Source organism: Trichechus manatus, unplaced genomic scaffold (genome assembly GCF_000243295.1).
Source record: "Trichechus manatus latirostris isolate Lorelei unplaced genomic scaffold, TriManLat1.0 scaffold00127, whole genome shotgun sequence".
NCBI classification, from domain to species: domain Eukaryota; kingdom Metazoa; phylum Chordata; class Mammalia; order Sirenia; family Trichechidae; genus Trichechus; species Trichechus manatus.
The window spans coordinates 7473008-7499677 of NW_004444063.1; the positions used below are offsets into that span (position 1 = coordinate 7473008).

Genomic DNA, 26670 nt, shown 5'->3' on the forward strand with positions numbered 1-26670 from the left:
ATAAATCTGGATGTTCTTTTCAAAGGTTTCAAAAATCTGGTCGGTGTTTGGGTACTTCAGGTATGAAAATGTCGTCCTTCTTCTTAATTTCTTCTTTCTTCTTCTGCTTTGTCTTTAAATAGCAAACAGTATGCCAGTATAGGTGTTGCATATCTAGATCTTAAATCACTTGATATAAGAATAACTTCTTTCTTATCTCTATGTTGCCTATGTTACTTTTTACATTCTCTGGTGCAGGATAAGCTGTGAGCTTCTTCCTTTCTGCTTTCTCCATCATAGCACCTTCACAGAAGTGGAGCCAACCAGGTCTTTTCAAAGAGACAACTGGAAAGAGGGATTTCCATGGCAGCCTCATGAGTCAGGGTTAAGTTTGGAGAGTTTCCTTTTGCTCACTCTTTAAGTATTTTCTTTCCACCCAGTCCTTCATTCTGAGATAATGTGGTGAGTGGTAGGCATGGTATGGCATTTGAGAATCTACTGTTTTATTATGCTCAGAAATTACTAATACAGCAGCTCTTTCTTATTTGCTACTTCTGTGATGGCATCTTGTTTCCCCCTCTCCTGCATTGCCCTATGTTTTGTTTAGATTCAGAGCCTGTTCAGAAAGATTGAGACACATTTGTCAGTGCAGCTGAAAAAGAGGTGATTATTAGGATGAGAAGGAGCCCTGGTAACACAGTGGTTAAGTGCTTGGCCGCTAACTGAAGGGCTGACAGTTTGAACCCACCAGATGCTCTGCAGGAGAAAGGTGTGACAGTCTGCTTCTGTAAAGATTACAGCCTTGGAAACCCTGTGGGGCAGTTCTTCTCTGTCCTATAGGGTTGCTATAGGGTCACTGTGAGTCTGAATTGAGTTTTTGGTTTGGTATTAGGACCAGCTCACTTACCACCTTTATGGTGATATACTGATGAAGGGCTAAATGCTGCCACTTAACTATGGGTGTCGTCACCTGCTTGAGGTTTTTAACAAAATGTATTTTGCTTTTTTGGATCGTGTGTGTGTGTGTGTGTGTGTGTGTGTGTGTGTCTTTCTTTCTGTCTTATTGATAAAGCCATTCCTGCATTAATAAATAGGCCCCCCACCAGCTTATGAGAAACTGTAACACTTTGGTCCAAACGTGATTGCTGAGATTACTTCATGGAGCACCAGTGAGCAAACAGTTCAGCAGTTTAAGTGAAAATGAAGGTATACAACACTTCTGTTGTATCAGCCATCAGAAGAATATCAAGTTCAAACTGTGTAAGTCATAGTCAGGGATTAATGAAGGAAACTGTCAACATTGTGAGCTTCATTTTGTGTTTGTAGGTCTGGTTGATCCTGGTTGTTTTTAATTATGCTTGCTATTTGGTGAATACTTGTAGAATGAAAGAATGAGTTAATAAACAGTCTTCCTTCACTTTTAAACTCGGGAAGTTAGTATCTGGAGCCTTTGCTAATCTTATTTGTATATAAGAGAGTGAGTGCTGACCAGATTGCTACCAAGAAATTTGGAGCCCCACCCCTGTCAGTCTGCATCTTTTCAATATTGTTTCTCCCTCTCCCTCTGTGTCCAACCCAAAGTGCTCTGGATAGAAGTGTTGTGTTTGTCATGGTGCTTTCCACCTCAAAACAGAAAAATACTTCCTCTTTTTATTTGTGAGTATTTAGCATCACCTACAATTATTCTACTTTTCATTTGTCTTCTGGGAAATAAATGAAGAATTCTTGATAGGAGGTTCTTGTACCTAGTTAGTCAGTGAGTTCACAAATGGAAAGGAGAAAGGCAAAAAGGAGATAGCATAACTATAACTAAGTAAGACAAGTGCCTGCTTATAGCAGTTTTTTTTAAGTTTTGTGAAAATGTTCCGTTAGAAATGTAAATGTAAAGTATTAAAAAAGGAAATAAATTTGCTGTAATCCACAAAACCAGAGATAGCTAATGTTACTAAGAATTTTTTAATGTATCTTTGTCTTTTGACTGATGTAGATAATGCTGAATATTTAATTATATTTATTCTGGCTTTTTATTTCTTACGCAATTAAGTTTTTTCTCAAACATTATTTCTAATATTAATGTTATATTTTATGACTGTAACATAAAGTATTGTCATGTACCTTCCAATTTTTCTATTACAAACATCTTTTATCTGTACATGACTGATTATTAGGATTGATTCATAGAAGTTAAATTGCTGAGTTAAGAGTCTGAAAAATATTTTTAAGGCTGTAGTAAGTATTGCTGACTTTTAAAGAATTGTCCTTATTATTTATTGTTTAAACTTTAGTAGTGGTAGGCAAAATATGCCCCTCTGGTTGTCTGGGGCAGTTCTCCCTCACTTAAATGTGTCACTGGATCTGTGCCCAGGGATCCAGAATCAGAAAGATTTTTTTTATCATACTTAAAACACTTTTCACAATAATTGCTAAAGAGAACTCTTTTTATTATTGTTTGAAGCAACCCAGATATTGATGAATACCAGTGATCTAAGACAGTGATTTGTGACAGTGTTCCAGTTGGAAGAGGATTAACAGCTGCTCAGACATAGATTTTAGGGCGTATAGCAAACGCATTAATGCTGATTTTTCGTGCCTTTTAGTTTCTTTTGTTATCTGCTTAATAACTGTGCTATGTTCTGTTTTGGCTTTTATAGTACTAGAGAAATGCCTTAGTTAAAATTACAAGAATGATATAAAGCTGATCTTTAGTATAATAACAGGAATTTAAAGACATAGGCAATATTCTTAATAGTTAATTAAAATTCTTAAATTTTAATGAGATTTTATATTTTTTCTGTATTGGAAAAAATTATGTTTATTATGGCTCTATTTTATGATTGGGCAGGTCTTATTTTAAAACTTTAGATTTGTATGCAGTATATAACAGACTTGATTGAGTACTGTATATGCAGAGTATTCTTTTGTGTGTGCGTGAAAAATACTGATACAACTGCAGAGTATAGGGGAAAGAAGCAGCATGGTGGTGCCTTCTTATTGTTCCTTCAGTTTCACTGATTCTAATTATAGAAGCTTACATCACCTTAGTTGATGATGACGGCTTCTCTTTCCCGCTTTGCCTTTTCTTCCTCCATCACTCCCTACGGACGGATCATATTTCATAGAGCATATGTGTCCTGCTAGTGGCTTTGACAGGGTTTTTCCATAGCATGGTGGTATCATTCAGTGGACAGATATGACAATGTGCTGAAGCACATTCTTTTTTACAGGTGGACAGGAGGAGAGTCTTGGTACTCCAGCCTCTCTTCCTTCAGCAAGGCTTAGGAATAAATAGGATGCTGTTTGAAAGCAGAAATTCCTGAGGGGCGACAGTAATTACAGTTAACCATGTCTGATAACGACAAAGATTAATTTCACATGTTCAGTTGATCACAGGAAAGGTGAAAATCTTGCTGTGATACTTTAAAAGGACTTGTATGTTATCTGTGACCATTGCGGTAGAGCATCATTTATTCATTCATTTTCCAAAAGTGCTTATGTGCTTTTACTATATAAGTCAGTATATTTAACAGTTTCTGTTTCAAATACCAAATACTTACAGCTAAAATAAAGAAATAAGTGGCCTGTTTATTTTATTTTATAAAACTATAAATTTTTACTTTTATTGCTTGCCTTCTTTACAGTTTGATTTTTCTAAGTTGTGATTATAATATTTTACTGGGCAGATGGTGAATAGATTGTATGACTTTGCCTCATAAGTACAAAATTTGTTTTTGTTATTGTTGTTGGTTTTTTTTATTTTCATAATGCCTAGAATATTTATCCTGTGATAGCTTAGCTTTACCTGTGGTGAAAAATTTTTTTTCCCCTCCTTTTCAGTGTTGTTACTTGACATAAAAAGTATAGAGTTAGTTTAGTAACTGTGAGAACCTTATCTTTGGTTTTCTATGCAGATATGATTTCAGATGTTCTGGTTTGTATTTTTGTTAATAATTTATACAGTTAATATGAATTTTAACTATTAAAAATATAGCATTTACATTTTTATAAAAATATTTTGTAGGGGTTTGACACTTTGCAAAGCCAACATATATTGTTTTATTTTGTTGTTTTGTGAACGATCTTTTTAAAGCTAAAGAAGATGGCTTTGGTTTTCTTCATCAATATGGCTTAGCGTCATGGTATTTCATATACAAGGGAAACATTTTCTTAAATGGCTAGCCTGTGGCGATGATTCCTAGACTATGTGTAGATCAGGGCGTTCTCCCTTGCTGCAGTTACTTCATTTGAATTGGTAAGATGAAGTGATAAGATCAAAGTAAAATATTAAGAGTGATGCAAGTGAAAAATAAAATGTTCATCTAATTATTTATTTTAGTCATTTGATAAATTACTGATTGGTTTCGTCAAAGGATGTTTATTTCTTCCTTCAATGATTAGGAGTTTAAGTCATTATTGCTAAAGAAAGAGTGTGGTATAATATCATCAGAATGCTGGTGGAGTCACATGCTGACTATAGAATTTGGCCGGCTTGTTTCTTTTCATGGTATCGTTGCACAGGGAGATTTTGCATGCTAGGTTCACTGTACGATTCCCTAGGAATAGCAGATACTATAAGGTGATTGGTAGAAAAGGGAAAAGGATGATGTCATCTTCATTTACAGGCCAAACCAAAGGAAAGAGAGTTTTGTTCTTTATTGAACTGGTATTTACAGTAGTTCTAACATACAGCATTAGTGGATTGCATTTCACACATAGGGCAGCAGTTTTTTAAAGCAGCTAAGAGATGACTGTCACCCTTGCTCAGCTTGAGGGGCCTCTTTTGTTCTATCAGCATGGTTTATAAAAGAGGGAGAAAGTACCCATTAGGATTTTTCTTTTTTATTTTGTTGTAATTTATCCTGTTGGTATTATGCGTAAGTACAAGTATTGTCTGGCACTAAAACTGAAAGATTCTTGAGTCATGTTATTGATGTATATGTACAAAATGCTTGTCTTTTAGAAACTTATCTTTAAGGAAAAGTTAGACTTCATGCAAAGTGACTTTCTTTTTTCTGTTTTAAAAAATGAATGATTAAGATTTTAGGTCATTTATACTTGAATGCTTAATATTGAAATTCTGACTCATTTATAGTTTATTTAAATTAATTACCTGAATAAAACATATTAGTGCTTGAAAAGGAGCCTTGGTGGCACAGTGGTTAAAGTGCTCGGCTACTAACTGAAAGGTCGGCAGTTTGAACCCACCAGCCACTCTGCGGGAGAAAGATGTGGCAGTCTGCTTCCATGAAGATTTATAGCCTTGGAAACCCTATGGGGCAGTTCTGTTATGTGCTATAGGGTTGCTATGAGTTAGAATCAACTCGATGGCAGTGGGTTTTGAAAATCAACCTGTACGTACTTTCCATGTTTTTACATTTAGAAAACTACCATCATACTTACTTGTACTTGTGAGATTTAATTTTATGCTTTAAATGCAAATTTTATGTATTATTTTGAATTTTTTGCAGAAAAATAATTCTTAAGTATTATGGAAACCTAGATTCATAAACAATCACATATTTTGAAAACGTGACTTGTCTGTTATGTTTCAGAATAGTAATACTTAGTTTTACTAAGGTAAATTCAAGTCTTAAAATAAGTAGCATAATTCAGACTGGCAGTATAGTGTTGTTTACAAAATGCCTCAGACTTAGCTCAGGGGTATTAAAGAATTCATTTTTTGTGCCTAATGACAAAATGTTTCTTTCTTCTGTAGTCAGTGGAGTCTTTGTTATAACACCTGTCTCTCAGGTAATATCTTCTCTCATGTTATACCAGCCCTCACCCAACAAATGTTAGGTGAATAAAGCAAAATAGTTCTATTACTTTGATTTGTTCATTCATTATTATTCTCATAATTTTCCTGCCTGGTGGAGTGCTATCTCTAACTGTATTTTACCATTGGAAACTATGTCTTAACTTTGGCAGTTGGGAGGCACCGTTACAACTAAGTGTGGATTTTTTATGTGAGTATCTGGAGTAGGTGCCATGTGGCAGAAGTGTGAAGAATAAGGTTCGTACTAGAGTAATTGTAGTTTTAGGTAAGGGAGGGTGTGGCAAAATTTAAATTTTATTGTGTAATTTTTAGGAAAATTTCCTTTTAGTCCAAGCTCAGTTTGGAACCAGTTTTAATTATTTTCTTCACTGGTTCTTTCTGAGGTTTGCTGGGCTTCTTGTCTCTTTCTAGGAAATGAGCATTGGGTAGGAAAGTACCATATTGCATAGATTATTATTCCTCAGAGGAGTTCATGCATTCTGCAAGTCAGCTGTTGTGCCTGTAATTTTTTTCAGCTTTTCCTTACAAAATGAAATTCTGTTGTTTTCATTTAAATTTAATATTTATATACAAGTCTTAGTACCAGTTTTAATATTCTTAATGTTTATTTGCAGTGGTCCTAAAGGTTACTTTTCAGAACAGTTATTTGATAAATAGCAAGTTTTACAAGCAGAATCCCCTGAATTAGTGTTACAAATAAATATGTGACAGCTGAGAACTAGGCTGCCTTACGTATTTGGAATGCAAGAGTATCTTACCAGATCTAATTGTTTTCCCTTGGGAAGACAATACTGTGTTAAATTTGGATAATAATATTAGGAAATATGGCTTCCCAAATACAGCTGTGTATCAATGCACAAAATTAAAAATCAAAGTGGATTTTTTAAACTTGAAATAGTAAGGACGCTTAAACCAGTGTTTTTTTCTCATAGAATTTAGCTTGCTGACATCTCATAGAAGAGTGTGTGTGTGTGTGTGTGTGTGTGTGTGTGTGTGTGTGTGTGTGTGTGTGTGTGTGTGTGTGTGTGTGTGTGTGTGTGTTTGCTCTTTGGACTACATCTGCAGATACAGTAGCCAATTGATCTAATGCAGTTTCTGAAGGCTTTCTATACAGGTGATGTCATCCTTTTAGCTCTGTTCTCCTCCCACTCTCTTTTCTTCTTATTAGATATTTCATCTCACTGCAGAGCATAGAATCAATAGGAGCTTCTCCTTAGGGAGCTGCTGTGAAACAGGCAAGGACAGTAGGAATCAAGACACTAACATATAGTCTTGCTTTAGCAAAAGATGTAGTGTTTTTGTACCATATCATGTATAAATTTTCAGCCAGAAAAGCCAGACTTAGATTAACAGAACTATCTTACTGACGCGTTAGAAAAGAAGCAGTACTGCAGAGCTGTAAATAGTGCATGCGTAAAGAGAAAATAATTTTAAATTTGAAGATTCTCAGACAAACCTGTTAGAGCATATATCTCTTAGCTACCATTTCTTCAGCGGTTGATTTTTTAAACCTCTGGTGGTTAAAAAGATGAAGAAGAAACTTTAATCTTCAGGATACAGAGTTCTGGTTTGCCTCTGATGCAGAAGAATCACTGCAGTGCTTGCTCTACAGAATGAAATAAGTTGAAGAAGAGACAAAGCTATATTACAGAGAGGAAAGGATTCGCGGAATCCAGGAATGCAGATTTGGTGCATGTTGCCTTATTTGCTTTGACTGATACCATATTAACTGTTGTGCTACCACTGTGCGTGTCTGTGCCAGGTGCCTGAGGATGCATGTGTATGGCTGTGTGTTCTGAGCCAGAAATATATAAACATCTTGATTTCCTGTGATTTGCTTGTTAAAGTGAACATTTTGTTGAGAACTGTTGCAGTTATTTAGAACAATAGTCTAAGCTACTGAAAGCTCCTGATTTCAGTTTGAAAAGGGTTTTGGAGAATCTGCCTTTATATAACTCTTCAATGATGTATGATTTGTAAAGAGAAACTTGACAGGACTTTGTCAGTATACTCATCGGTGTGGCTCTGGTTTGAAAAGGAAACTACCCTTTCCAGCCCAGGAAATGGCTTTTCTTGTTCGCTGTTATGCCAATTGTCTTCAGCCATGGGCCTCCAAAGTGAGTAATTGTTACTGTTTTCCTTTGAGATTGATATAATGCAGAGTTATTAAATTTGAATTGTACTACTTTAAATTGTAAATGAGCTTTATTATGCTATTATGTTTTATGAACTTTAAGAATAAGAACTACAAAGCAGTCTTTCAATCTCATAGCCATTTTGTTTTTTAATTTAAAGAAATCTTTAATGTACCTCTAAGAGGATTTGAAAAGTACCTTTTTAATAATCTATAGACCTGAAATGCAGTGCAATTGAGGTGTACTTTCTTTAGACTGAATTGTTATCTGGTTATGGCTACTTCTGCACTTTTATGTTATCATACTGTTTAACTTGGATGTATTGTATTGCCTCATTTCCTTAAATGGCTGATGTGTTTAGCTATATTAGTCTAATCTCTAGTTTACATTAAACAGTATTTTTACTAGTGTGGTACAATCAGATAAATTATGATTGATTTGTATTCTTTTATAAAGATTGGGTGATAATACTCAAGAGTGAAATAATGTGAAAAAAATACTTGTTATGAAAAGTAATTATATGAAAATATTTTAATAATGTCCTAAGTAAGTGTTTTCTAAGTAGTAGTAAATGAACCATTAGCATCTTGAGACTGCTTAAAGATCATCTATTATACTTTTCATTTTAAAGCAAACATATTAACTCACAAAAGAGCAAAATGCTACACAATAGAACATGCTAGGTCTTGGGAAAGTATACAGTGTAATTCAGTAAATTGTATTGTTCATACTTGCTGCTTATACACATCTGGAATTCAATGCTAGAATTTGATGCTGCCGTTTACCTTTCCTGTCATGTGTATGTTAATTTCAAAACAAAAAAGGAGAAGTGTGAATTTTAGTTTTGCTTTATAAAACTTATATTTTAGAAAACATTTAAGATTTCTTTATGGTTCTCTTGAATAGAAAAATGCACAATAGAGGCACTTCTTACAATGGCTTGGAATCATGTCTTTGTTTAAAGACTGTCCTATTATAGTGACTAAGGGAGAAATACTGTGATAGATATTTTATCCAGCTAAGCACATTGCATATCTTTCTTAAAGGCAGCTTCTAGAAGGATATTTCAACTTACTGTCCATTTGGGAAACAGCTGATTGAAATGTAAAGATTTGGAAAGGAGCTTAGGTGCACAATTTATTTGTGCTATTATCTGCTAACACACGCGTTACCTCTTTAGTGCAAATGCCACCTGTGGGGCCCAAGCATTGCTGATGCTTCATAGTGGCACCACTAAGGCTTAAAATGGCACTGCAGAAGGGAATTGGGTGAGACTGGGTAAAAACTCTTTAATGATATGGGGGCTGTTTTTTAGCATACTATAAAATAAAAAATAATCTTTGGCGGCACTAATAGCCAACTTTTGATTTGAGATTTAACAGTTATAGAAAAGCCAATGAAGATATTAAAAATCAGATTCTAAGATTTCATTAAATGCCAGCAAATATTACCGAGCAGGTTTTGTTGATTGGTACTTCACAGTGTAAATTAAGTGTAAGAGTACATGTCTCCTATATAAGCCCCCTCCCCCGTCTACCATGTCACTATAGATGGAATTTTAATTCTGGGTTATGATCAAACACATTAATATTGTTACTAATTTTAAATAGTTGCTACTTTTGATTTTTCTAGTGCATTTTACTGATTGTATTATATAGCCTGTGCTACTACTAGCATTTCACTACTTTAAAAAAATTTTTTTTACACCATCTCAGTAATTTCTGCATGTACAGGTCAATAACATTGATTACGTTCTTCAAGTTGTGCAACTGCTCTTAACTTTTTCCAAATCATTCCACCACCATTAACGTAAACTCGGTGCCCTAGCATTTCACTGCTTTGCAGTTCATTTATTTTCTTGCTAAAATAATTAGTTCTTTCAGTGAGCATCTGGGAGGGGGTGAACTTTGAGTTTTAGTATGTTCAAAAATGCTTTGTTATTTATTTATCTTTAAATAATTATTGTTGTTAGTTGCCATTGAATTGATTCTGACTCATGGCGACCCCATGTATGCAGAGTAGAACTGCTCCATAGGATTTTCAAGGCTGTGCCCTTTTGGAGGCAGATTAGTAGGCCTGTCTTTCAAGGCACCTCTGGGTGTGTTTGAACCACCTATCTTTTGGCTAGTAGCCGAATTTAACCATTTGTGCCACCCAGGGACTACGAATAATTGTTGGATATAAAATAATGTATGAAATTGTTGGATATAAATTAATATAATTTAAATTAATATAGTTAGCATATTAATTTAGATTAATATACAGAATTGTTGGATGTAAAATAATAAATCCAAAATCTTTTCCTTTAGGCACTTAAAAAAAGTTGATCCACTGTCTTCTGGCATCCAGCGTTGCTTCTGAGAAGTCTGAGCTCATTGTAATTCTTGTTCCTTTGTTGAGTAATCTGTTTTTCTCCTTGTTAGAGGTTTGTTATGTTTTGGTTTGGTTTCAGTTTTGGTTTGTTTTTGATCATAGATGCTATGAAGCATTACCATGCATTGTCTAATTTTTGCTTCCCCTCTTGGTACTTGCGGGACTCTCTCAGGCTTAAGATTTGCATTTGTTCTCAGTTGTGGGAAATTTGTTGTTTTTTTTGCAAGTTGCAACTCCTTCATTTTCTCTATTCTCCTCAGATGTTGGAATTTCTGGATCTGTCCACTGTGTCTCTAAACATTTGCTTTGTACTTTATTCTCACTCTTAATTCATTTTCAGTTTGATCTTCTAGCTCACTAATTCATTCATTATCTGTGACAAGTTGTTATTCAGCCCATCTTTTGAATTTCTTAATTTAATCACTATGTTATTCATTTCTAAAATCTCTTAAGTGATGTTTTTTCATAACCACCCTTATTTTATAACTTATTTACATTTTATGGATGCTGTTATTTTTCTTTATTGTTTTATTAGCACTTTCTTCATGTATAAATTCTTCTCTTAGTTGATTTTTTTTGTTTGTTTGTTTCGTTTGTTTCAGGGGTTTGACTTTCCCCAAGTGATTCTTAGTTATGAGCTTACCTGATCTGTTGCAGTTGTTTGCCTGAGGTGACTGTTTACTGGGTGGAGTAGGGATTACTACTTTGGCTTCTGTCTTTTTGGCTCTGGTGGCATAGTGGTTAAGAGTATGGCTGCTAACCAAAAGGTCAGCAGTTTGAATCCACCCGCTGCCCCTTGGAAACTCTATGGGGCAGTTCTACTCTGTCCTATAGGGTCACTATGAGTCAGAAATTGACTCGACGGCAGTGGGTTTGGTTTTATTATAGCCTCCGGACTAAGACATGTTCTCATTCTCATTTTTACACATAGCTAAATCTACAGGTTATTTCTTAACCTTCTATTTTACTTTACCTATAAGCAGCATTTGACACAGTTGATCCCTCCTTCCTCTTTTGGCGGGGTAAAAGTCAAAGTCTTTACCATGACCTGTTAGATAATATATTTCCCTCTCCCCTCATCTCCTGCTGTACTTTTCCTTGTTCACTTTAGCCACTCTGATTTCCTTCTTTTTCCTCAAGTATTCCAGGCACTCTCATACTGATTTCCTCTTCTCTCAGCAAGTCTATCTGCACTTTTAATAAACTCAACGTTAAATGTGAACGTTGAAAGTGTGGGAAGAAATGTTGATCTTAGAATTGAAAAACTGTAATACTTAGTTATTTAACCATGTCCCCACCCTCATCTTTTAGTAAATGTAATGAATTAGGAATGCACCATGTTTGCCCTGTAGCTTCACATGCCTCAGGTGCAGTGCTATGATCTCCTGGTATATGTATCCAAGGCTGTTAGGATTAGATACAGCTATTTCCTTTGGGGCTGTTGAGAAATTTTTGATTGTCTCCATAAAGCAGGCTCCAGACTGCTTTATAGTCCTTTTTTTTAACCCTCTTTCATTGTCAGCTGCCAATTTTGCAGCTGTGTGTCATTCTGCCTAATCCTAGAAGCTCCCTTTATAATTATATAATTATAATTTGTAATTATCTCATTAAGGGCCTCCATCTTCTCTTGCCTTGGCTAATATAGTAGGCTCCTGTCTCCCACATGTATGGTTTTCTTCTGTTTCATCTTCTATGCTTCCAGAATAATCTTTTTGTTGTTGTTGTTGTTTATATATACGGATAGTCTATGACTTACAACAGGGTTCCGTTCCGAGGACTCCATCGTAAGTTCTGAGGCAAATCAAATACCTCTTTTGTAAGTTTTCATTATTATTACCTTTTATTATCCATATCTTTATATATCCTATCTTTGAAATATGCAAATTAACATCTGAGAATGATAACATCAGCAAATTACATGCTGCAACATTGTATGTAGTACGTATTACTAACAATACAGTGTACAAAAAAACAGAAAACAGACGATCATAAGTGTGGCTCATCATAACTCAAATATGTCATAAGTTGGGGACTACCTGTATATAAAACAATAAAATTTACCATTTTCAGGTTGTCTTAGTCATCTAGTGCTGCTAAAACAGAAATACCACAAGTGGTTGGCTTTAACAAAGAGAAATTTATTCTCTCATAGTCTAGTACCCTACAAGTCCAAATTCAGGGCATCAGCTCCAGGAGAAGGCTTTCTATCTCTGTCGGCTCTGGAGGAAGGTCCTTGTCATTAATCTTCCCCTTGTCTAGGAGCTTCTCCGCATAGGAACCCTGGGTCCAAAGGACATGCTCTGCTCCGGTGCTGCTTTCTTGGTGGCTTGAAGTCCCCATGTCTCTCTGCTCACTTCTCTCTTTTTATCTCAAAAGAGATTGACACAAAATACAGTCTTGTAGTTTGAGTCCTGCCTCATTTACATAACTGCTGCTAATCCCATCTCATTAACATCATAGAGATAGAATTTACAACACATAGGAAAATCACATCAGATGACAAAATGTTGGACAATCACACAATACTGGGAATCATGGCCTAGCCAAGTTGACAGATTATTTTTGGAGGACACAATTCAGTCCATGAGACAGGTACACAGTGTGGTGGCATTAATTACTACATTCACAATGTTTTACAACCATGGTTACTGTCTATTTCCAAAACTTTTTCACCACCCAAACAGAAACTTTGTACCCCTTAGGCAATAGCTCCGCATTTCTCTTTCACCTAGCCCCTGGAAACCGCTAATATGCTTTCTGTCACTATGTATTTGCTTATTCTAGATATTTCATATAAGTTGAATCATTTAGTATTTGTCTTTTTGTGTCTGACTTATTCATCTCTGTGGTAACATGTATCAGAACTTCATTTCTGTTTTTGGCTGAATAATATTCCATTGTATGTATATACCACATTGTGTTTATCCATTCATCTGTTGATGGACACTGGGGTTGTTTCCCCATTTTGGCTATTGTGAAAAATGCTATAATGAAGATTGGTGTACAAGTATCTGTCTGATATCTTTTTAGGCATATAGCTAGGAATGGAATTGTTAGGACATAAGGAAGTTCTATGTTTAACTTATGGAGGAGCTGCCAAGCTGTTTTTCACAGTTGCCACACCATTTTATAATACCACCAACAACGGGTAAATGTTCCAGTTTCTCCACATCCTTGCCAACATTTGTTACTTTCCATTTTTCTGAAAATAGTCATTCTACTGGACATAAAGTATATCTCCTTCTGGTTTTGATTTGCATTTCTTCCCTAATGACTAATGATGCTGAGCATCTTTTTATGTACTTATTGACCATTCATATTTCTTTTTGGAGAAATGTCTATTTAGATCTTGTGCCCATTTTTTAATTGGGGTGTTTCTCTTTTGTCATTACCTTATAGTTTTGTTTTTTTAAAAAAATATTTGGGACATTAGACCCTTATCATGTATGTGATTTGCAAATATATTTTCCCATTCTGTAGGTTGTATTTTTACTATCTTGATAATGCCCTTTAATGCAAAAATGTTTTTCATGTTCTACTTTCTAGTTCATTGAGTAGTGCCTGGGGTCTTAAAAGCTTGCAAGCGGCCATCCAAGGCACACCAGTTGGTCTGTTTGCCTGGAGCAACAGAGGAAGAAGGAGAGTCAGGAATAGGAGGAAAATATGGAATGTGTGGCTAATTGCCTCCATGAACAGCTGTCTCCTTTGCCATGAGACCAGAAGAACTGGATGGCACCTGGTTACCATTACTGAACATTTTGATCAAAGATTCTGTAGAAGAATCCTGATCAAAAGGGGGAAAATGCACTACAGAATTCAAATTCTCATGGACTCCAGACTTTCTGGAGCCAAGGAGGCTGGGTGAACCCCTGAAACTGTTGCCCTGAGATAATCTTTAAAACTTAAACCAAAAATATACCCTGAAGTCTTCTTAAAACCAAATAATAGTTTAGCTTAACTAGTAAAGAATGTTTGCCTTGAGCGTTATGCTCTTTTAAAAACTGTCTATATAGGATCAAAGTGACAACAGCAACTCAAAAGACTGGATAGGAACCTTGAGGGGCAATGAGTTTATGTTAATGGGGAAGGAACAACTCAGAAAAGGAAAGTGAGAGTGGTTGTACAACTCGAAGAATGTAATCAATGTCACTGAATTGTACAGGTAGAAATGGTTGAATTGGTGTATGTTTTGCTGTGTATATTCTCAACAACAACAAAATTCAGTTTTAAAAGTTTTTCATTTTGATGAAGTCCAATTTATCAATTGCTCTGTTGCCTTTACTTTTTGTGTCATATCTAAGAATCCATCGGCAAATCCAAAAAAATGAAGATTTACTCCTTTGTTTTCGTCTAAGAAATTTATAGTTTTAACTCTTATATTTAGGTTGTTGATCCATTTTGAGTTAATTTTTGTATATTGTGTGAGATAGGGGTTCAGCTTCCTTCTTTTGCATGTGGAAATTCTGTTTTCCCTGCACCATTTGTTGAAGAGACTATTCTTTCCTCATTGAATGATCTTGGCACCCTTGTCATAAAGCAATTGACCATAGATGTTTGGGTTTGTTTCTGGGCTTTCAATTCTATCCTGTTGGTCTGTATGTCTGTCTTTATGCCAGTACATAGTGGCATTGATTACTGTAGCTCTGAAATCAGGAAGTGTGAGTCCTCCAACTTTGTTCTTTTTCAGGATTGTTTTGGCTATTTGAGGCTCCTTGCAATTCCGTATGAATTTGAGGATTAGCTTTTCCATTTTTGCCCAAAAGTCTGTTGGAATTTTTATAGGGATTGTGTTGAATCTGTAGCACTTTTTTGTAATACTGCCATCTTAACTTGTAGTAACTGTTCTGATCCATCCATGAACACAGGGTGTCCTTTTATTTATATAGGTCGTCTTTAATTTCTTTCAGCAATGTTTTGTAGTTTTCAGCGTACAAGTCTTTCACCTCCTTTGCTAAATTTATTCCTGGGTGTTCTGTTCTTCTAGAATGCTGACATAAATTGAATTGTTTTCTTAGTTTCCTTTCTAATTGTTTATTACTTGTGTGTAGAAAAACAACTGATTTTTGTGCATTGATCTTATACCCGGCTTGCATATCTTTTGCTATATACCTAGGAGGGGAATTTCTGGGTCTTATGGTAATTCTATGTTTAACCCTTGTGAAGAACCACCAAACTGTTTTCCGTAGAGGCTGCACCATTTTACATTCCCATTAGCAGCGCACAAGGACTCCAATTTCTCCATGTGTTCTCCAATACTCGTTATTTTACATTTTTCTGATAATAGCCATCCTAGTGGGTGTGAAGTGGTATCCCCTTGTGATTTTGCCCGACTGTTTTTGTAAGACTGCATTCCTTGATGTGTGTGGTCACTGAAGTCTCTGTTCCTTTAGTTTGTGTTCAGCTAGTGTTTTGACAAGGAGCCCTGGTAGCTCAATGGTTTAGCGTTCAGCTGCTAACCAAAAGGTTGGTGGTTAGAACCCACTAGCTACTCCATGGGAGAAAAGACCTGGTGATCTCCTCTCATAAAGATTATAGCCTAGGAAACACTGTGGGGCAGTTCTCCCCTGTCATATAGGGTCCCTATAAGTAGGAATCAACTCGGTGGCACACAACGTTTTGACAGAAATTTCCCTGAATGTCGGGAGTTTAGAAAAAAAAGAAAAAAAAACTAGGGTCTTCTCAGGTTTTTTTTCCTGAGCATACATCTTGCCCTTGGCATGTGTGGCTTTCTGAATTCCCCCATATACTGGGTTGGTATTGAATGTCCTAATTTTCAAACAAAAACTTCCCAACCTTCCCTCCATGACTTTAGGCAGTCAGTTGTATGTCTCAGCCATAGTATTTTGCCTCATGTGTCTGCAGGTCGTTTGTTATCCTTACAGTTTTTTAAAATAATGCCTGCTGCTTTTCTTGTCTGAGTGATTTCCAAGTTCAGGAAACAGAGACAAGTGCCTTGCTTCAGTCCTTCAGTAGCCCCCCGACAGGTTAGAGCAGATATGCCCAGTAATTTGTGAACAAGGTCTCCTCGGCTCCCTTGGGAACCATAAACCAGTGTTGTAGGGGAGGGGGGTGATGGAGGTAGGGCAAGGGCAAGTAAAAGCATCATAGAGCTTTCCTACTATTTTTAAGTTGCCTTTTGATTGATTGACTGTTCCTGTGGTTGCTGTAAGCCTTTGATTTACCTAGAGTTCTGACAGAGTTGGTTATGACCGTTTCTGCTTGTTTTTCAATGCTTCTGTGGGGAGACAGGAGCTTGGAGCTGTCTTTCTTACCATTTTGCTGCCAGTACTCCTTCAGAGCAATCTTTTTAAGAAGCAAATCTCTTGTAGTCATTTTAATGATATATTTTATTTTAACTTAGTGTATCTTAAATATTGCCATTTGAACATGTAATCAAAATTAATAATATTCATGAGATTTTTTTATAGTCTTTTTTTTTCCTACTAAATCACTGAAATCCAATTCATATTTTACACTTACAGTATGTCTCAATTTGGAATAGCCGCATTTCAGGTGCTTGGTAGCCACATGTGACGAGTGGCTACTGTATTAGACAGTGCAGCTCTGGGTCTTTGTCACTACTATTGGATATGTTCAGCCTTAATCAACCCCAGCTGAAATATCGTCCCTGCTCCCTATCCCTGGTGTGAATGAGGTCTTTCTCTGTATGTCACATTTCTTATTTAGTGTTTCTAATTATTTTTTTCTATCTTCCATAACGCAAGACTTTTTTTTCATCATTGTTATGACTAGTATCGTGTATATACCAAGTGCTCCTTGTTCAGTAAATGGGAAATTAGATCACCATGCTTGTGAGAAACTTACAGTAAATGAGTACAGTGTAGAGTTCTGAAATGCCTTTCCATGAGCAGCACACATGAATTTATAGACTTTTTGATGTGCCAAAGATTGGTTGTTTTAAGGTTAATTGATAAGTGATATCTACATATAATAAAGTAGTTATGCTTTAAAAAGAAAGTTCTAATAATGCAGCTTGGAATTTAACAGTAATCTCTGGGGAACGCATTTCTTTTGGGGAATTTTGCAATTTTTAAATGCTGTTTTTAGAATTAATAGTACATTTTATTTCATACTTATAGAGCCCCTTGAATGTCTTTCTCTTAAACAAAATAATGTATAGGTATGGTCCTAAGGTAGCACAGTGTTTAAACACTCGGCTGCTAACTGAAAGGTCGAAATTTCAAGCCCACCAGCCACTCCAAGGGAGAAAGATATGGCAATCTGCTTCCATAAAGATTTACAGCCTTGGAAACCCTATGGGCAGTTCTTCTCTGTCCTATAGGGTTGCTATGAGTCAGAATCAACTCAACAGCTATGGGTTTGCTTTATTATCCTAAGGGACAAAAAGTTTCAGGTTGCAGAGTTTCTTATTAAAGGAGGAAGTTCCCTATTATCATTATTAGTTGTGGCATTATAGTCTTGAAGGTTTAGTTTTTAAAATATGAAGTAGAACCTTGAACATTCATATATTACTCTTAAGTTATACATGCCTGCATTCCTGCCAATTCAAATTAAAGCATCCCTCTTCCCTTTCTAGGCCAAAAGCATCCCTAGTGGCCATATCTGGACCTAACACTAATTTCCCTATAATTATTCATATTCCTTGGTTAGATGGATGGGGATTGTCCCAAAGCATTATTTCTTACACTAATAGGATGTTGATAAGAATACTAGGGGAAAATAAGTTTAGAGAATGCTGTGTGAAACAGACTTCCTTATTGTGGGACTTTTTGGACCCTCCATAAGTTTGTTGCAAAGAGCTAGGAGGGGCATATAGTGTAACATTGTTTTCCAATTTATTCAACCATGGAACCCTTATTCTCCCTCAATTCACCCATGAATTTCATCTCCTGGAATAGTATTTAATTGTAATAGGTATGTAGTGGTATCTCATTGTTGTTTTAATTTGCAATTTCCTAGTGATGTATGATGTTGAACCTTGTTTTATGTGCTTATTTGCCATTTGTATATTGTCTTTGGTGAGGTGTCTATCAGATCTTTTTCCCATTTTGTAATTGGTTGTTTTCTTATTGTTGAGTTTTAAGAGTTCTTTCTGTATTTTGGATGCAAGTACTTTATCAGATATGTGTTTTGCACATAAAATGGATTCAGTTTACTTTCAGTTCATGTTTATTCCTAGAGTGTACTCTTTAGAGTCTATCTCAGTTATCTAGTGCTACTATAACAGAAATACCACAAGTGGATGACTTCAACAAACAGATTTATTCTCTCACAGGTTAGGAGACTAGAAGTCCAAATTTAGGGCACCAGTTCTAGGGGAAGGCTTTCTCTGTCAGCTCTGGGGGAAGGTCCTTGTCTCCTTTCAACATCTGTGGGCCTGGCGTTCTTTGGAGATCTCCATGGGCCTTGGCATCAATCTTCCCCTGGTCTAGGAGGTTCTCAGCACAGGAACCTCAGGTCCAAAGGACCTGCTGCACTCCCAGCTCTTCTTTCTTGGTGGTAGTGAGTTCCCTCCCATTTTTGCTCGCTTCTCTCTCCATTTATCTCTTGTGAGATAAAAGGAGTGATTCATGCAGGGGTGTGACCTAAGTAAGATTGTGACTTGATACACCCTACATTGATCTTGCCTCATTAACATATAGAGGTAAGGATTTACAACACGTCACAAAATGGAGGATAATTACATCAGATCACAAAAATGGAGAACAGCCACACAATACTGGAAATCATGGCCTAGCCAAGTTGGCACATATTTTTGGGAGACACAGTTCAATCCATGACAGGGTCTTAATCCAAAGTATAGCCCTTCCATGCTAGACCTTGGAATTTAACTTTTGTCCCTTTAACCAGTGGCTATTATACAGGTGCCTCAGCCTGTCAACCTCCTCTTTAAGAATCAAAAAATTTTCTTAGAAGAAAGCCAACCTCAAAGGCCAGATAATTTATTTATATAAACTATTTTTCCCCTTCCTTCTTCATTCCAACTTTTCGACCTTCCATCCTTCCTTCCAAATTACCTACCCTTCTGTCTTAGTCATCTAGTGATGCTATAAGAAATGCCACAGATGGATGGCTTTTACAAAGAGAAATTTATTTTCTTACAGTCGAGTCAGCTACAAGTCCAAATTCAGGGCATCAGCTCCAGGAGAAGGCTTTCTCTCTCTGTCGGCTCTGGAGGAAGGTCCTTGTGATGCATCAGTCTTCCCTTGGTCGGGGAGCATCTCCGTGTAGGAACCTTAGGTCCAAAGGATGCGCTCTGCTCCCGGCACTGCTTTCTTGGTGGTATGAGGTTCCCGTGTCTATGCTCGCTTCTCTCTTTTATATCTCAGAAGAGATTGGCTTAAGACACTATCTAATCTTGTAGACCTCATCATCTTATTAGATGCCGCTAATCCATTTTATTACATCATAGTGATAGAGTTTACAACACATAAGGAAATCACATTGGATTATAAAATGGTACACAATCATATAGTACTGGTAATCATGACCCAGTCAAGTTGACAGATATTTTTGGGGGACACAGTTCAATCCATGACACCCTCCATTAACAGAAAGGGAAATACATGATGCAGTTTCTTTGTGTGTAGTGTTCTTATTTTTTGCTTTTTTTTTAAATTGTGATAAATTTGTATATAACATAACATTTTCCAATTTAATACTTTTTACATGTACAAATTAGTGACATTAATTATGTTCATGTTGTTGAACTGTAAAATTGTGGCTTCAAAGACCTCACCTAACTTCAGGGGGGATAATGACCAGGATCAGCCCAAAGCTGATCCCTGTGAGGTGGAGGTCAGACATACCTCCTCTCTCCAACCATTTTACCAGTTCTGACACCAGCCATCCCTCCTATAGTACTCTCTACTTTTCTTCTGGGTTCAATAATCTGTTATAATGGCCACAGAACTCATAGACCATACTTACAGTTAAGTGGCTTATTAAGGAACAGAGTACAACTTGAGATCAGAATCAACTCAGGAATCAGGAACTGGAAGCATGTAGGCAAAGCCTCCCTTCTTCAGTGCAGGAAAACCTCTCTCAGCTCCTGTCGGCAGGATAGGTCTCCTCTAGGCCCCATCAGGACAAGCCTCCTCTTAGGCCTGCCGTCTGTCACTGCCAGCTCTGCCAATGGGCCCTTTCCAGGCCTCACTGTCTTCAGTGTTACAGCCGTTGATCAGTGTTACAGCTTTTTCAGGCAGCTCCTTGTCTCCTATCTCTCTCTGTCTCCTTTCTGGTTTCTTCCTTCTGCTTTTCTTCTTTCTGTCTCATCTGAAAAACCTTTGTGGGGTGCAGCATATATATACAAACTTCAAGGCATGGCACTCCTATCGAGGCCACAAACAGACCAGTCCTCCTCTCAGTAGGCCACAGATACTTCATTTGCATAGTAGGCACAGCTGGGCTACAGCTTACTTCATTTGCGTAGTCTATTGACCAATCTCTGCAAGGTGTATACCAATCACAGGGCAGGCTGCAGCCCAGGACCAGACAAAAAGTATCAAAACCAAGTTGTTTACAGTTTACCCAGGAAATGTCAGTCAACCTGGACAAAAGTAACAAACCGTCTGGGGTAGAAATATAGAACAAAGGTAACTCCTGAGGGCTAAGGGGAAAAAAACTCTTAACTGTTTGTCCAAAGGACCAAGGCAAAAGGCCACATAAAGGAACTCATTTCACCATAGCAACTATCATCAGTATTTCCAAATTGTTCATCACAATAAACAGAAAATCACTGTCCCCTAAAAAGTGACTCCCCCTTTCCTCCCCCCGTCACCTTTAGTAACCAGTAATAAGCGTTGGTGTCTGTACACTTGCCTATTCTAGATATTTCATGTAAGTGGGATCATACAATATTTGTTGTTTTATGACTGTCTTATTTACTTACTCAGCATGATGTTTTCAGGTTTCATCCATGTTGTAGTATGTATCAGGACTTCATTTCTCTTTATGGCAAAGTAATATTCTGTTGTATGTATGTACCACATGTTGTTTCTCCATTCATCCGTTGATGGACACTTAAGTTGTCTCTACCTTTTGGCTGTTGTGAACAGTGCCACAATGGTGTGTGGTTTGTATAATTACTGTAACTCCTCTTAAGGTAATTCAGACTTGCCCATTTTCTCCTTTAAAGTATATTTAGTTTACACTGTTAAGTGTGTGTTTCTTTAATGTTTTCCTAAAGCAATGAGAAACACAGTTTTAAAACTTAAATTGATTTATCTTAATGATCCTGAAAAAAAATTGCAGAGACATTGTTTGAAAAACATGTAAAACTTTCTCTTACTCTAGCACACAATGGTTTGTTTCTTGAGTAAGCATTTATCTTAAGAGGTGTTTGTTTCATGTTGTGGTGTGATGAAATGATTTCCCAGTCTTCCTCCCTGATCAGAGTGTGATTATTCTAAAGATGGGGTGGAGTAATTTCCTTTTTGTATCTCTTGTATCCTTGCGTTTATTAAATCTTTCTTGTAAATAATTCATGATAATTACTAATAAATTTCTCAGAGACCAACTACAAAGTAACACAATATTAAAGTGCAAAAATCCTTATGAACTTTTTATACTATTGAATGGAGTCGCTTGCTGTTTTCTTAAGTCTTACTTCAGGTGCTGCACTTTATTCCAAGATATTGCTGTTTTATTCTGGTATTAGCAAGCATTTTGTATTAGGGGTGTGTGTGTGTGTGTGTGTGTGTGTGTGTGTTAATAGCATTGTTACCCTTTACAGTGGGAACAGCTAATTGTTTGTTTTTAATTTGAAGGGGAAATAGGGCCAAGTTTTTCCTCAGAAATACCACCAGTAATGACAATCTCTTTTGAAAATTATTCAGTGGGCTTTCCACTTCAGCTTGCCTAATAGTTTCAGAGAGTACTAATTTGGTTCTTATCATCCCAAAAGATTTTTGCTAAGAATGGAGAACTTAGGTTAGAAGTGGGGTTTCACAATGATGTACATAAAACAAAAGTTTGTTACAGAAATTACATGTGTCAAGAACTTCTAAAAAGCTAAATTTTGGTATTTAGAATAATTTAAATTATTTTTCTTCTTTAGCTTCCGGCTGATCTTACCAAGATGCACCTCACAGACAGCCCTCATCCACAGGTGACTCATGTGTCTTCTAGTCAGTCTGGTTGTAGTATCGCCAGTGACTCTGGGAGCAGCAGTTTATCTGATATCTATCAGGTAATATCTTAGGATTTGTGTGCTGTGCGTATGTGACTTTTTTTTTTAACATACATTGATTTAAAAATTAAACTTTGTAGTGGAAAATTAGTTTTGCTTGCCATTAATAGAAGGTAAGCCAGAAAATAAATACAATGCAAACAGAAGTGTCATTAAATTGTGCTTAATACTATTACCTGCCCAAGGCTCTGTGTCTGTGTCCTGGGAAATCAACGCTGTTAGAAAAGTGTTAGGAGTCCCAGTGTCGCAACGGTTAAACACTTGGCTGCTAACCAAAAGGTTGGCGATTGGAAACCACCCAAAGGCTCTATGGGAAAAAGACATGGGGGATCGACTTCCATAAAGACTACAGCCTGGGGAAACCCTATGAGGCAGTTCTACTCTGTTACATAGGGTCGCTATGAGTCAAAATCAACTCGACGGCACTTAACAAAAACAGAGAAGTGTTAAAGACATAGTATCACTGAATGGAGACTGTGTCTCCTTGATGTATATATGTGCATATGGCCTTTTCGTTCCACCAAATATCTTGTGCTTGTGCCTTAGATTGTCACGCATTTTTTCAATCAGGTTAGGAAATTCAGGCATAAAGTTTTTGTTAAAATATGCCTTATAAACTACTTCAGATTTATAGGCCTAATTAAAGAAGTGATTTGTCTTTTGATGTGAATTAAGTATGGTCCGGCAGTATATGGATATAGTATTCTATTTAATTTCTTTTATCCAGGTGAATTCATATTAATATATAATGCTTGTATTATAATTGACTATATAAATCTCTGTAAGTAGAAGTGATGAAGAAAATTAGGGTTGCGTGTGTTTTGTCCAAGATTCTGTTATTGTGGTGTAACATGAATTAAATAGTATGTATATTTATGGACTTCTCCATTATTAAAACCCCAATAGGAATAATTCCAAACCTACTGAGCTTTTCACTAGTAATAAGCCTGGGAAGACCCACACCTTGAGAGTATCACCGCACAATTCTGCTGAGATTGAATCCAAGTTAGGTTCAGGCCAATGCAGAGAGTATTTCAGGATTCTGACAGTGGAACTTTTGTGGTGTCTCCTTTAGTGGGAGGGGTAGGGGGCAGTTCCCTGAGTGTGGTGCTTTTTGTCCCAGTTGATTTTGTCAGATACCATAACATAAAACAACTTTAATAAAATGACTAGAAGAGAAGTGATATTGAAGAGGTTGGTTTATTCAGAAATTGAGCTGTGCTGTCTATTCCAATGCTGTCCAGTAGTTTGAGTTACGCTGCATATTTTAAAATGTGAGCTACAGGTATAAATTTAAATTTTCTAGTAGCTGCATTAAAAAAGTAAAAATAAACAGGTGAAATTAATTTTAATAATGCATTTTATTTAACCCAGTATATTCAAAGTATTATCATCTCAGTTCGTAATCAGTATTAAAAGCTACATGCCACAGGACCAGGTAACGTTTCATTCTGGTATACATACAGTGACCATGAGGCAGAGCTGACTCGACGGCAACTAACAGCAACTGAAAAAAACCAAACTTATTGCTGTCAAGTTGATTCCAACTCATAGAGACCCTATAGGACAGAGTAGAACTGTCCCACAGGGTTTCTAAGGAATGGCTGGTAGATTCGAACCGCTGCCTTTTTGGTCAGCAGCCATAGCAGTTAACCTGCCCCACCAGGGCTACCTAACAGCAACAACAAATAACATTTCTTTAAACTGGCTTGTTTTTGTCATTTCATTTGTCCCAAGCTGTAATGTTTGATGTGGTCATCGTATATTTTTGTAATATCCATTAAAGTAACTATGTAAGAATTAAACTTATTTTAAAAAGAAGTACCACCTAACCCAGGCTTGGCTCTTGGAACAGAAAGAGGGCATTCATGAAAAGACTGGGCATCCAAATAAAGTCTGGAGCTTAGTTAACAGTAATGTACCAGTGTCAGTTTCTCATTTGTCCCAAACTCATGTAAGATGCTAACAGTAGGAAAACTCTGTAAAGGGTATAGGGGAAGTCCTGTACTAACTTTGTGACTTTTCTGTCAACTTAAAAGTAGTCCAAAATAAAAATTGTATTTTAAAAAAATGTTTTTAACTATGTATGATCTGCTTTACATTCTGTTTTCAAAAGCCAGAGTGTATTTTAAATTTAAAGGACATCTCAATTCAGATTAGCCACATTCCAAGTGCTCAATAGCCACATGTGGCTTGTGGCTGCTATGTAGCGCATATCTGTAGAGATAAAATCATTATTGTCTGAGGAAAGCATTTTAGACTTTGGTTCTCCTGTGTTACTCAGATTCAGGTTTTTAGGAAAATCACATTCCTCTGTAAGATGCAAGATGAAAAAAGGCCACTTTACATTTTGGGTTTATGCATGACTTTTCTCCACAAAGGTCGTTGCTGTGGTTTCTTTGTTTACCAGGAGAGGAACCCTGAGGAAAACTGACCATAGATCAGTGAAGTTCAGGGATGTGGCTATAGAGTTCTCTCAGGATAAGTTGGAATGTCTGGACCTTGCTAAGAGAAACTATATAGAGATGTGTTATTGATGAGCTATAGGAACCCGGTCTCACTGGGATATTCCATTTCTAATTCAGATGTGATCACTTTTCGGAGCAAGGGGCAGAGCCCTGGATAGTTGTGAGGGAAGGAAAAAGAGGATAGTGCGTAGATTGTGAGTCAAGGTCACTTGGAAGGGCCAGTGCTTTGCTATAAACTAGAAGGTAAGCTGTGCACAACTGGTCCTTATATCTTTGCCAAGATCTTGGGGGAGCTTCTAAAGTAGTAATGTTGACATCTATAGGATGCCTATCTATTGGCTGGCCACCTGAGGCTTGGACTGGAGCACTTCCTCTTGTGCTTCCTACTGGTGTGGTTGGAGGTCTTGTACTGGAGGACCATGACCCTGTGGGTGGCCGCCCTGCCTCTTACCTTCCATATGACTTTCTTCCTCAGCAACACTTTCTACAATTCATTCTATCTTATAAGAGATTCATTTTAATGTTGGACATGCCGCGGGCAGATATCCTTGCCAACTACCCTGCGTGTCAAGGGAATGCCTCCATTACAAGGTGAAGTCAACACCTTTTCATACACCAGAAACCTGAAAGTTACCATTGATTCTTCTCTTTCAGTCATAACATTCAGCGCTAAGTCTTATCACTTCTACCTCCTAAATCATTAATTGTATGTATGTTGTTTGATGTTTGAGGTATGATTTACATATAGTAAAATTCACCCCCTTTAATAAAGCCTACATCAATATAGAATATTTCTGTCACCTCAAAAAGTACACTTACAATGAGTTAAGTCAGTTCCCTCTCCTGACCCCCAGTCTCTGGCAACGAATCTGTTTTCTGTCCTTATAGTTTTGCATTTTCCAAAAGGTCATATAAATGAAATCGTGTTGTTTAATTAAAAAAAAAAAAAGATGTAATGAAACTATAAATTAACCAGTAAGATAAAAGTAAGGTTTAATGAATTTAGGGAGAGTGAACAGATAAAAGGAGCAAAAATAATGAAATTCTAAACCAAAACAGGAACTCAGAAATTTAATGGACAAATGTCGTGGAGAAAATTAAGATAAAGTCAAATAAGCAAAATTGTAAGAGAATAATTTAAGAGTGATTAAAAAAGGTAGAGACCCTCCAACTCTTAATTCAGTTAACCTTAAGACAGTAGCCAAAAGATAGAAATAGCATAAAGGTTGAAACAAAAACAAATAAACAAAAGATAAAAACAGAAAGGGAAAAAAAATCAGAATCTTAGTGTGTCTGTGTGTATATAAAATGGCTGTATATATATGCATTTATATATACCATATAAAGGAAACCCTGGTGGCATAGTGATTAAGTGCTACGGCTGTTAACCAAAAGGTCAGCAGTTCAAATCCACCAGGCGCTCGTTGGATACCCTATGGGGCAGTTCTACCGTGTCTTATAAGGTCGCTATGAGTCAGAATCAACTTGATGGCAACAGGTTTCAGTGGGTTTTTATACAGTGTAAAAACCTGTTGCCGTTGAGTCTGTAATGACCCTATTGAAGCCTGTTGCCATCAAGTTGATTCCAACTCATAGCGACCCTATAAGACATGGTAGAACTGCCCCATAGGGTTTCCAAGGAGCACCTGGTGGACTTGAACTGTCAACATTTTGGTTAGCAGCCAAATGCTTAACCACTGCGCCACCAGGGCCCCTATATACTCTGTGTGTGTGTGTGTGTGTGTGTGTGTGTGTGTGTGTGTGTGTGTG

At 36.7% G+C, this 26670-nt stretch overlaps 1 protein-coding gene across 8 annotated transcripts in view; it reads left to right on the plus strand.

The window, feature by feature from the left end:
• The window catches only part of RAPGEF6 (Rap guanine nucleotide exchange factor 6), a 266914-nt gene that overhangs the window by 132488 nt on the left and 107756 nt on the right, over positions 1–26670 (plus strand). For 7 of the 8 annotated variants that reach the window (XM_004384759.2, XM_023739016.1, XM_023739009.1 and 4 more), the window contains one exon: positions 22301–22432. In XM_004384759.2, the coding sequence (XP_004384816.1) occupies positions 22301–22432 (132 nt within the window). Of the gene's footprint in view, positions 1–6821; positions 7870–22300; positions 22433–26670 lie in introns of those variants that run through there. The other variant, XM_023739013.1, reaches the window with a different exon arrangement.